Below are 11,918 nucleotides of genomic sequence, written 5' to 3' on the forward strand. Positions count from 1 at the left end.
TTTTTTTTTTTTTTTTTTTTTCTTCTTAATAATTTTAAAAATAAAAATTCCAATTAATAAAATAAAAATAAAAATAAATGTATATATATATATATATTTTATATAAAAGGTATCAGACACCACGTGCCGATGTGACCCTTCGCCTTCACATCCCTCTCCTTATCTTTACAATTAAAAGTTAAATGTTTTTATGTTTTCCTATTTTATATTTTAGCTTCCAATTTTATAGTTATTTTTATAAATAATAATAATAATAAAAAAAGTATAAATCTATAAATTCCAACCTAGCATAATTAATATATATATATATATATATAATGCCCAGATATTGTCCTCTTCATCACAATCCACCCCCTTCGGGGTGGAGCGTCCTCGCTGGCACTCTTTCCTTCCTCCCATTGATGTGGGACCGCCCCTAAATCCACCCCTCTTATTGGCATACCGCCTCGTGTCTACCCCCTCTTCGGGGAAGAGCGAGAAGGCTGGCACATAGTCCGGGGCACACCGCCTCGTGTTTACCCCCTCTTCGGAGAAGAGCGAGAAGGCTGGCACATAGTCCGGGGCACACTGCCTCGTGTCTACCCCCTCTTCGGGGAAGAGCGAGAAAGCTGGCACATAGTCCGGTGTTTGACTCTGATACTATTTGTAACACTCCAGATCCACTGCTCGCAGATATTGTTCTTTTTGGGCTTTCCCTCGAGGCTTTAAGACGTGTCTAGGGGAAGGTTTCCACACCCTTATAAAGGGTGGTTTGTTCTCCTCCCCAACCAACGTGTGACATCACAGTAAATAAATAAATATATATATATGAGATATAAAGAGTAAATATAATATGAATTAGTGAGGATGGTGATATAATTAACGACCCTTTTGATTCCATATTTGGTACTTAATTAAGGTTACGTTAGAATACTATATAAAAAAAATTAAAAAATAAAAAAAAATAAATTAATCATTTGGACGTGGTCTCAATTTGAAAGATTATGGCCAATCAAAGGTTTAACGACTTATTAGTAGATATTTTTCATCTGTCATCAGAATAAAAGAGAAGTATATGAATGAACTAAGATCACATCCAAATGAGAGGAATCCTGAGACTAAGATAGTTAAAAAAAGTTTAAAAGAATTTTGTTGGAAGAACTCTGGTTGGTTTGTAGGAATAGTCTTCACTTTTAAGAAACAAAGAATATAGGTAAAGTATCCATGTCACAGGGGATGTAGGAGAATGTCGGGGCGATTAGGTGCCTAATTCAAATTCAAATCCTGATCCAAATTCTGGGCATGAGGCGTTACATTGCAAATCCAATGACCTAATGAACGTACGCGTAACTTCCAACTACGATGCTGAAGAATAAGAATATATCTCGGAAATGACCTAATTCAATAAATCCAACGAACGTTCGTAATAATGTATGTATATAAGAATGATGTCCTCCCCCATGTGAATTGTTTGAAAGAGCCCACCTTCCCCTCCTTTGCTTTGTCCCCAAATCACACTCACATGTCTGCCTCTCTTTCCCTTTAGCTTCAACAAATCATCATCCCAAGAGTGAAGGGAAAGCCAAAATTAAAACTCTTTTTATTTATTATTTTTTTAAAAAATTATTAAATAAATTAAAATATTAAAGAACATAAATCATGATTACATGGTTAAGTACATTTTTAATTATAATATATGGTAAAACCCATACCCCAACTTTATTTTAATTTTCCCTATTTTTTTTAAAAAAGAATTTATTAAATAAATAAATAAATAAATAAATGGGGTGAATATCATCATCATATGCATAATGCATGCCATGTTCCACGTTTGGAACAATTCCCATAATTTTAGGATTCTCCATATTCTTACTTTTTTTTTTTTACTCTATTATTATATTATTTTTATTTAGATCCACGCGGTTTTTGTCATGTAAACTAGGTGGTTAATATTATGACTCGTTAATTAGCTATATTCGTATTGATATATTTTATTTATTTAAAATCAATCACTGTAAATATTATTCTTTTATTCTCGAAGTTCGTTTGAAAGAATCAAAATTAGGAGCTAATAGACATTTCTCAGTCGACTATCAAAAATTAGAATGGAATTAAAAACATTTTTCATAATTTTAAATAATTAGAATTTTGTTACTAAATAATCTCAATATAACTTTTAATTCACATAATAATAGTCAATAATATATATATATATATTTTTTTTTAAAGTTGGAGGGTATTTTAAACGTATTTTTTTGTAATTATTTTAGCGTAAAAACAATAACTAATTAAAATAAAATTTCAATTTTTTTTTGTTTGTGTTAAAAGAACGATTACTAATTAAATAAATATTTTAATTTTATAAAGGAATTAGAGGTAATAAAATAAGAGAGAGAGAAAGAGAGAAAGAAAAATGAATAAAAATGTAAAATAATTAGCGAAAAAGGTGGTAATGAGATTCTCCCTAAGTAAGAATTTTCAAATGGGTGGTGGGCCCACCAGTCCTAAACATATTTTAAATATTTAAATTATTATTCAACGCTAATTAAAATTTAATTTAATAGATTCAAAACAAAGTAAACTAATAAAAAGGAATTTATACCAAGTAATGTATGAAATAAGGATGGAATCAATGCATATGATATAGAACCAAACATACTTATATATAATATTCATTCCATTTTAAATTACATTATCCATAAATAAATAAATTTCTTATATAATAAATAACTAAAATGACGTCAAAATAAACAAAAAAAAATATATTTTAAATGTGTAATAAATTGATATTATTTGAAGAGAATGAGGAATAATTAGATTTTGTTAATCCCAATAGCAATTATCCAAAAATTAAAATTAAAATTAAAAAAAACAACTCTAATTTAGCTGGGCTGCATGTGCAAGTTAGAGAGAAAAAGAATATTTATAATATAAGATTACCCAGAAGGAATATATAGCACTATAGACTTTAGGCACAAATAAATAAATGTTAATTAATTAATTAAATTAATTTATAATTTTAATTATGGGGATCCCAATATTACAAAAGTACGGTACGGGAAAGCAGCGATGGGAACGGCACCGGCATTATTAGCACGTGGGAACACCAAGCAACTCCCAAAACCTACCTTTTTTTTTTTTTTTTTTTTTTTTTTTTTTTNATAGACATAATCATGTGAAACTAACTTTTTTTAAAGGATAAATGTTATGTTTTTAGTCTTTAATCTTTAATTTGTTTTCAATTTATAATTTATTATATTTAACAAGTTATCTCGACCATTATCATTCATGGTTGAATTATTCTTTAGTACAACAAGTGAGAAGGTGAATATTTGAAGAACTTTTGACCTCGAGAAAAAGAATATATGTCAATTATCGTTGAAATATATTCATTTTGAACTGTATTATAGAGTCGTTCATGAAAAAGACTCGTTAATTTCTCCTTATTAGCTAAATATAGTCGAAAATGAATATTATATTTTTCATATCTGTCTCTGCCTTAAATAGAGGTAAGGATGAGGACGGAAAAAGCTTTTACTGTACATGTTCGTCCTGTAAACATCTGTGTTTAATCAGATATTCATAACTCGGGGGAAGTACGAAGCTTTATGAATTTATTTCTTCATCATGAGTAATGGGTTTGGACCATCAAGAATGGTTTTGCAAAATCTACGTCGAATTAATGAGTCTTTCAATGGCTTCATCTACTTTATACGTCCAGATTTATTTTTGTCATAAATTCTTAACATCTATAAAAATTTTAAATGTTAGTTACGTTATTCATAGAACATAAGACAATTATCTCTATTAGTTTGAGGTATTTTTGGTGAAACCAAAAGCAAAAATAAAGAAGGTTTTGAAATTATGGTTCTGGGCCACGGGGGAGCGAGGCCAAGAGCCCCCACAAGGCCATCTTGGCCAAGGTCGAGAAGGTCTAGGTCAAGAGCTCCCACAAGGCCATCTTGGCCAAGGTCGAGGTCGAGGTGACCTGGTTTCTCCTAGGCGCATCTAAAGCGTATTTCCAACACGAAAAAGATCCTACGAGTGAAGTTCAACTTGTTGCGATCGGGTTCGAAGGAAAAGAACCAAAAACCCTAAGGAATACATAGACTTAGATTCTTAAAGTTCCTAAACTTGTGGCAATAATGTATTTGCACTACTTAGATGCGTAGATCCTTTTGTTTTGATATTTTAATAGATAGCCCAAGCCCATTATAGAAAAGCCCAAGCCCGGTATTGAAAAGCCCAAGACCGTTATGGAAAAGCCCAAGTCCATTAAGTCGAAGATGAACAATCCATTTCGGCGAAACGTTTCGAGTGATCGTCTTCAACAATTTCAAAACCTCTCTCTGATTCTTATGCCTTGGAGCTCCACCTCCTGATCCATTTCAAACCCATCGAGTTCTGTGGAAAATCAGAGAGTCATCGGATCCGGCCTGAATAAGTATGGCGGCGTATAGAACGGACGACGATTACGATTACCTCTTTAAAGTGGTTCTCATCGGTGACTCGGGTGTTGGAAAATCTAATCTCCTCTCCAGGTTTACGCGTAATGAGTTCAGTCTTGAGTCCAAATCCACAATCGGTGTCGAATTCGCCACTCGGAGTATTCGGGTTGATGAGAAGGTCGTCAAGGCTCAGATTTGGGACACCGCCGGCCAAGAAAGGTTCGTCAACCACTTCTTTTACTTCCATGATTCTGTTGGATTCTTGGCATTGTCTTGGTGTGGATCTTGATTGATTATTCTATTTTCTTTGTGTTTATTGTGATCTAATTCTATGATTTAAGATTTTGATGTTAAACCGAATTGTTGGGAAAGCCGAGAAAGTTGCATTCATAGGGCTTTTAGGTGTGTTCTTCTGTTGTTTGGGATTTGAGAATTAAGTAGCCTTTCAGATATTAATTCTCAGTGGTTGCTTGCTTGTTAAGATAGTGATCGCGCTATTTATCTGGTGCAATTGTAGTTTCCGGGATTACGTATTTAGATACCTTCAGTCTCAAGAAATTCGATACGAGTCTTGGAGTTGTGATTTGTGATCGGTAATGGGACATCACCATTTCCTAGAGAACTCTGAATTCTCTCTTTAACTAATATTCTGGATCTAACTAGAGAAGAATACTTGTGCCAAGACAAAATTTGAACTGCATTGTTATAGAAATTTTAGCTGTAGTGTTTGAATTTTGGCCGAGTTTCTTCATGGATGCCATGCCAACAATTTCTGTATAGATTTTTGCAGGGTGGTTATGTTTCATATTACCATCTGTTCATGATGATAATTTGTATCTATTTGCTGAATCATAGAAAGTTCCTCCTTACAAGTTGAAGTCGAACGTCTGACGCTCGTGCTAAAATATAGTTTACAAGGCTTGTGTTTTTGCGTAGATGGTTTGAGCCTGAACGAGTAATACTGAAGACTTAGGTTGTTGTAGAGATTTCATGATTTGAACATAAAAGACCCATAGTGAAAAAATCAATCATTTTCATTTTATTTGGTCTTACTTGTTTCATTTGTCATGGTTTATCACTAGGGTAACATATGAAACCATTGAATCATCTCTTATATGCTTCTGTTTTCCAGATACCGTGCCATCACAAGTGCATACTACCGAGGAGCCGTTGGTGCATTGCTTGTCTATGATGTCACACGACGCGTGACATTCGAAAACGTTGAGAGATGGTTGAAAGAGCTTAGGGATCACACCGATTCCAATATTGTGATAATGCTAGTCGGCAACAAGGCAGATTTGCAGCATCTGCGTGCTGTTTCAACTGATGATGCCAAGGCCTTTGCAGAGAAGGAGAACACATTCTTCATGGAGACATCTGCCCTTGAGGCTCTGAATGTCGAGAATGCTTTTACCGAGGTGCTTACCCAAATCTATCGTGTTGTCTGCAGAAAAGCACTCGAGATTGGGGAGGATCCCGCGGCGTTACCTAAAGGACAAACCATTAACGTCGGAAATAGGGATGATGTTTCTGCAGTGAAGAAGGTTGGTTGCTGCTCTTCATGATATCATCATATGAATATGAGGTACATCATCAAACGAGTAGAAGGATGAGTACATTATGCTATGTCTTGAATTTCGACTCCTGGTCATTTTTTATGGTGCTGGGGAGCTTCTGGGAGGGTTGGATTCATGTTTGGAGTGTTTTGAAATTGACACCAGTTCTTATTGTCAATTCCTTGTAGTTTCTTGTCCGAGCTCACTCTTTTATATTGTTTTAATTTTTGGCTCATAGTTTTGATTGTATCACAGATTGTTCTAGATAGAGAGATCTGTTAAACTGAAGTTGTATCTAAGTAAATGTTCAGTTCAATGGGGGCAGAATTCTTTAGTTTCTCCAAATTTGCTTGTTATGCCAGGAGGAACTTTTATTCCTCCACAGACTTTGCTTGTAAGCTCTCTCTTCCTCACAACCAAACGTATCCGGTGATATAAACTTGAAGGAAGATGTGAAAAAATTGTTGGGATTTTCATTTTGAAGCCATCTAAAGTCGTGTCTTTGTAAAAGAGACTTGAAAAATTTAGTAAAAAATATTTGTGCTCTCTTTTACTCGAGGGTTAAGTTTTTTTTTGTAATTTTATATGGTTTAGGTTGCATGTTTAGGATCATTCAAACTTGACATGATTCAATCTTGTTTGTGAGTGATTTGAATCTCAAACAAGTATTATTGTCGTGTGAATATTTGATCAACAAGGTAATTTGAATCTTACTTTGTAGTAATTCCTTATCATTTGGTATCAAAGCTTTTCTTTCTATTGGTTCTTTATCATATACTTTGATTTAACTTGTATCGTTAAAATTTGTAATGAAAAGTGATAACCAGATTGGTTTCACATTCAGTGGACCTATAGAACCGAAAACCAAATCTTACACATTGATGAAGAACACAAGGTGCCCCGTTTGCTCCCCATGCTTTCGCACCCTAGCGTCAGTAGGGACCCAGAGAGTTGCCTTCACTTTTGGCGTTCCTTTCTAGATATTTGGATTTTACTCCTACACATGAAGTGAATGGGTTTCAAGAGGACTCCACTAATTTTTTTTGTGGCTTTCACTTTCAACCTGATTCCACTGTGCCCAGTCATTCTAATGAACACCTACCCCCGTCTTACCACGACTGCTAGCACGGAGTTAGTTGGGGCTTCTTCCTTGAGTTCTGTCATGATCGTAAATTCAACGAAAGAACTTTACAAGCAGCAAAAATCACAACAGAATACAAAGAAAGTCTAGATTTCACATGTATGGTTTCCCAATACAAAACAACAAAAACTCTGTACAACAGAATTTTCAAGGGCCACAGGGGATGCACCGAACACCATGCAATGTGCGGTACTCTTCCAGCTACTGAACCCTACCTCCGGCTGAGCCGTTTTTAGGGTGGGCAGGCTGTTAAATAGAAAAGATTACTCTTCTCGAGGCCCCGCCGACATCCACATTCACAGTTTAAGAAACCAACAAAATAAAATTGAGTTGGAGTCTTAATGTAGTTTTTATGTGCAAGACATTTACAAACGACCAACATAGTTTAAACCGATCATCATAAGATCTCCAATGAACAGCTAAAGCTATCTCCTAACTCAACTGTTCACAACCACCCTAATCACTATTCACCCATCTCGTCAATGCCTCAGATTTGCAGATGGGGCAAACATTTTTTACGAGCAGCCATTGTTTTAAGCAATCAGCATGATAATAGTGATTGCAATCGAGGACGCCGATCTTCCCGTCGTTTAGGGTGTCCTGTAAATCGATTCAACCCACATATTAAACGGTATATTGCTATCAGTTCAGTTCACACAAAGGAACTCAATTCTCCAGGCTAACAGGATTGATATGATACCAAATATAGTGATGAAGCAAGTAAATATAGTTCAAATAACATTTTAATGAAGTTACCAGGCATATGGTGCATGAAACGGGTTCCTCGTTCCTGGACTCCCTCGAAGATGGCATAGAAATCCTCGTCTTCAGTTGACTCGTAATCGTTTCCTCAGACAACCCAGTCCTGACATAGCCAATCCTCTCCTCTAATGCAAGAAGCTCCTGTATATTGGTATTAAGCACGTTGTTACGTTTATAAAAGCGACGTTCCTAATGCCAGAGAATGAGAATTCCTTCACCTCATATGACATGTGCTCGATATCCAGGCGCATATCTCTGTATGCATCAGCAAAATCTCCTATATCATTGGAGTCTGAAGCCGAAGCCGAAGCCTGAACCACTCGAAACGGAACTTCCTATATATGACAACAAATTACATCAGCTCAACAGGTTCATCAAGAAAGTAATGCAGAATATAAGAAAACCAGAAACTTCAGAATAATAGAAACTTGTATATAACAGTGGCAGGAATATAGAAAGAACAGTTACATCCTCCTCTGGAACTCTCATTTGAGAAGTTGAACGGCGTCGAAACATCGTCTCTGGGTCAATACAACCTTGATGAGGGTTATATGCAATGCGACCACTAAATGGAAGATCACTTGTTTGCCTAGGCTCTAGCTCCATGAACTGTTGGTGCACGATACCATAAGCAGAACTCAAACGAACCCTTGGTATAGCTGCTGCTGCTGCTGCTTGGGGATGCAAGTGCACCTGTTGTAACGGAATTCGATGACTGGAATGCTGGATCATCGTCGAAGGAGGATGCTGAAAATTTGGAGAACAACTCATCCCAGAAATTTCACTATATCTATGAAGACCTGAGCTAAAACTTTCTGAAGAACCTCTAATCCCGTTGTCCCCTGCAAAATTGTGTATTGCTATAAACACCAATGTAGTTTAAACTAAAATTGGCAGCAGAACTCAACAGTATACTGAGAAGTTTGAAAAGAAAAACTCTTAAAGTTCCAGCAACCTAAATGGAAGGGGGCGTGGCGAGCATATCTAAAGAAAAATATACCATGGATAGCGAAACCTGCAGGAGTTTGGTTCCAGGTCCAAGCACTTCGATCGTCGAAGTTAAAGTTTACAGGTTGGTCTAACCGGAGAGCATTGCTGGCTGGCTGAAAGGGCTGAACCATTAAGTCTCCTCTAGTCAAGTGGCTAGGAACATGGCCATGTACAGGATTAAAAGGTGCATTTAAAGACTCAGAGCTTGCTAAACCATTGGGACCCTGAAAATTCACAGGGACCCCTTCAGAAAATCTTCTCTTATACGGAAATCCGACCTCCATAAAATGACTATTCCTTGCATATGCATCTGCAGGGTTTCCAATCAATCCACTTCTAGGAGATGGGAACTGCTGATTACCATATGGTGAGGTCAGATACGAACAGGGATTGCCCGTAGTTGCTACCTGTATATCTTGAGCACGTTGGATCCTAGAACCATTGTATCGGTTCACTCCGTAGAGTATGGCACCATTAGCATGCTCAGGTAGACGTTGAACATCAGGATTCATTGAGTTTCTTGAAGCTGTAACCATCGAATGGCCACTCCACCGAGAGAAGGCTCCATGGCCCGAAAGAGAAAGCTCAGGCAGAAGACTTGGTTGATCTAATTCCAGATCCATTGTTGGAGTTGTATGACTAGGAGCACGTGTTCTGTCCCTTGTATCCATGAAAGTGCAGATATACCTGCTCTTAAACAAAAAGTAAATGAAAAAACAGTATTTTGTCGAATGATATTAACAAACAACATAAAGTTCAAATACAAGTACAGATTCTAGACATGCCAATGGATATGAATTACACATCATGGAAAAATTGCACATTGGCACAACGCTTCCAAGCACTAATAAGAAGTAAAGATCAGCACAGCCATTGTGAAGAAATGTAGTGGCAAAAGGTGACATGAGCATGCACCCAAAGAGAACTTAAAAATGCATTAAAATGGAACAGTAACAGCTCAAGCCCAACACTAATAGATATTGTCTACTTTGGGATTTTCCTTTCGGGCTTCCCCTCAAAGTTTTTAAAACACGTCTGCTAGGTAAAGGTTTTCACACCCTTATAAATAATGTTTCGTTCTCCTCCCCAATCGATGTGGGATCTCACAATCCACCTCCCTTCGTGGCCCAGCGTCCTCGCTGGCACTTGATACCTTCTCCAATCAATGTGAGACCCCCCAATCCACCTCTTTTGAGGCTTAGCGTCCTTGCTGGTACACCGCCTCGTGTCCACCCCCCTTCCAGGCTTAGCCTCCTCGTTGGCACATCGTCCCGTGTCTAGCTCTGACACCATTTGTAATAGCCTAGTCTACCGCTAGCAGATATTGTTATCTTTGGGCTTTCCCTTTCAGAATTCCTCTCAAGGTTTTTAAAACGCGTCTCCTAGGGAGAGGTTTCCACACCCTTGTGAAGAATGCTTCGTTCTCCTCCCCAACATATGTGAGATCTCATAGGAACTCTACCAAATTTGACCTTTCACTCTAAATATAAGCGACAAAGAAGAATACGTTTCCACCATACCTATAGGATATCATGAATTTACACCACCTTGGGAATATTTTCATTACTCCAGCAACAAACCCTTTAGCCATTTTCGAGATCCATTCTAGATAATCAGCAGGTTTTTTGACTTTTCAACATCCAACAATCCCCATTTCTTTTCATCTCAACATGTCTATAAAATCATCCTATCCTTATCTTCAATGCCTAAGATCACTATGCAGGAAATATTGGGTAGAGAAGTTTTTATTTCAAGAACAAACAAATTACAATGCAAACATGAGAAGATTAAAAAGAAAGGAACAAAAAGCGCAATCAAAGGACAAAAAGTTAAAAGTTTCACCAAACTCCTTTAGCTTCTATGAGTAAACCAGGTGCTTAAACTTCTGCTCAAAGTCTACGCCAAAATCACGAAGAACTTGACATTAACACTATTTTAGTTCAGATGGTACAATGCATACTAAAAAGGCAAAAACAATTCAACCCACAAAAAGGTTTCAGAAATCCCATGAATATGGCTTTCAACGAAGCAATCTTGCTTCTTACACCCATCAGAAATGCAAGTAAGGAACAAAAATTAAGGGGGAAAATACCCAATACTCAAACCATACGGTTCATATCTAAAATCAAAAGCTACTTAGCATGTTCACCAATTAGCGAGAAATCGCCAGCAAACTCCAACAGTCCCCAAGAAAACAAACAAAGGGTATGCAAGAAATCGACCTCAAAGATGAAGATGATCAGTGATTCCAGCAAGAGGGGACAAGCAGAGATACAATCGCTAAAAACGGAGAAAAGAGCGCAATGGGAGAAGGAACTCACAGTAAATGGGGTGTGATCGGCGCGAGAGAGAGTGTTGTTGAGAATTTTGAGGGTGGGTGTTGGTGAGTTTAGTCAATCAATGGCATAAAAACGTCCCCATCGATTCCGCATTTCTCTTCCACAATTAGTTTTCTGATTGGACTCTGGCAACTGGTTTTCTTCTTCCCCAATATTTTTTTTTTTTTGTAATTTACTTCAGAATATGTCCGAAAAGGCATATCTTATCCGTTCATTTAACCATCTGCCTTTTTCTTAAACAAGATTATGGTATGGTTGAAAAAAAATTAAATTAAATTTTGTATTTTGGGTTGTTTTTCTAGGTACCAAAAAAAAAAATAGATTTAAACTCTTAATCTCCAAGGAAATAAGCACACGTTGATTGCCGTTATCGTATATTAACTTTTAGATATGCATTTATGTTGTAACCGAAATCTTCGGACAATTCCGAATCTATCAAACCTCCACGTGGATTAACGGAGACCATCCTCCGAATCTATCAAACCTCTATTAATAAGTCCACGTGGATTAACGGAGACCATCCATCCAATCACACGTATGGAGTAAAAACCTAAAGTGAGTACACTCTACTCGAGGAGAAATGTTATAATCTTATAGAATAATGTAATATTTTCCAAAAAGATAAAAATATGATTTATGTTAAAACGATAAGTGAGAACCTCCCCGTAAATGTGATAAAGTGCACTTCAACGCTATAGTAGCT

The 11,918-nt window shown here is 36.6% G+C and overlaps 2 protein-coding genes across 4 annotated transcripts; one reads left to right on the plus strand and one right to left on the minus strand.

Annotated features, from left to right (window-relative positions):
- Nucleotides 1–4,292: 4,292 nt before the first annotated feature.
- Nucleotides 4,293–6,367, plus strand: LOC111796467 (ras-related protein RABA1f). The gene is made up of 2 exons (XM_023679089.1): nt 4,293–4,646; nt 5,560–6,367. The coding sequence occupies exons 1-2, from the start codon at nt 4,426–4,428 to the stop codon at nt 5,990–5,992; spliced, it is 654 nt and encodes a 217-aa protein (XP_023534857.1). The 5' UTR covers nt 4,293–4,425; the 3' UTR covers nt 5,993–6,367.
- An 820-nt stretch (nt 6,368–7,187) lies between these two features.
- LOC111797471 (probable E3 ubiquitin-protein ligase ZFP1) lies at nt 7,188–11,368 on the minus strand. Of its 3 annotated transcripts, none has more exons than XM_023680473.1 (6): nt 11,198–11,368; nt 8,887–9,563; nt 8,355–8,728; nt 8,105–8,221; nt 7,881–8,027; nt 7,188–7,724 (listed from the first exon to the last, which is right to left on the minus strand). In XM_023680473.1, the coding sequence occupies exons 2-6, from the start codon at nt 9,545–9,547 to the stop codon at nt 7,581–7,583; spliced, it is 1,443 nt and encodes a 480-aa protein (XP_023536241.1). In that variant the 5' UTR covers nt 9,548–9,563; nt 11,198–11,368; the 3' UTR covers nt 7,188–7,580. The 3 variants fall into 3 exon arrangements, with proteins under 3 accessions (XP_023536241.1, XP_023536243.1, XP_023536242.1); XM_023680475.1 differs by having other exon boundaries at nt 8,887–9,568; XM_023680474.1 differs by lacking the exon at nt 11,198–11,368 and adding an exon at nt 11,099–11,191.
- Between the last annotated feature and the right edge of the window lie 550 nt (nt 11,369–11,918).

This window comes from Cucurbita pepo, chromosome LG06 (assembly GCF_002806865.2).
Source record: "Cucurbita pepo subsp. pepo cultivar mu-cu-16 chromosome LG06, ASM280686v2, whole genome shotgun sequence".
NCBI classification, from domain to species: domain Eukaryota; kingdom Viridiplantae; phylum Streptophyta; class Magnoliopsida; order Cucurbitales; family Cucurbitaceae; genus Cucurbita; species Cucurbita pepo.

Excerpts from the sequence above, each read along its gene's own strand:
- LOC111796467 (XM_023679089.1), top strand. The coding sequence starts at position 4,426 with ATGGCGGCGTATAGAACGGACGACGATTACGATTACCTCTTTAAAGTG. Across the intron at positions 4,647-5,559 it reads GACACCGCCGGCCAAGAAAG|ATACCGTGCCATCACAAGTG; the intron begins GTTCGTCAACCA and ends TCTGTTTTCCAG.
- LOC111797471 (XM_023680473.1), bottom strand. The coding sequence starts at position 9,547 with ATGGATACAAGGGACAGAACACGTGCTCCTAGTCATACAACTCCAACA. Across the intron at positions 8,729-8,886 it reads TGCAGGTTTCGCTATCCATG|GGGACAACGGGATTAGAGGT; the intron begins GTATATTTTTCT and ends ACAATTTTGCAG. Across the intron at positions 7,725-7,880 it reads TTTCATGCACCATATGCCTG|GACACCCTAAACGACGGGAA; the intron begins GTAACTTCATTA and ends ATCGATTTACAG.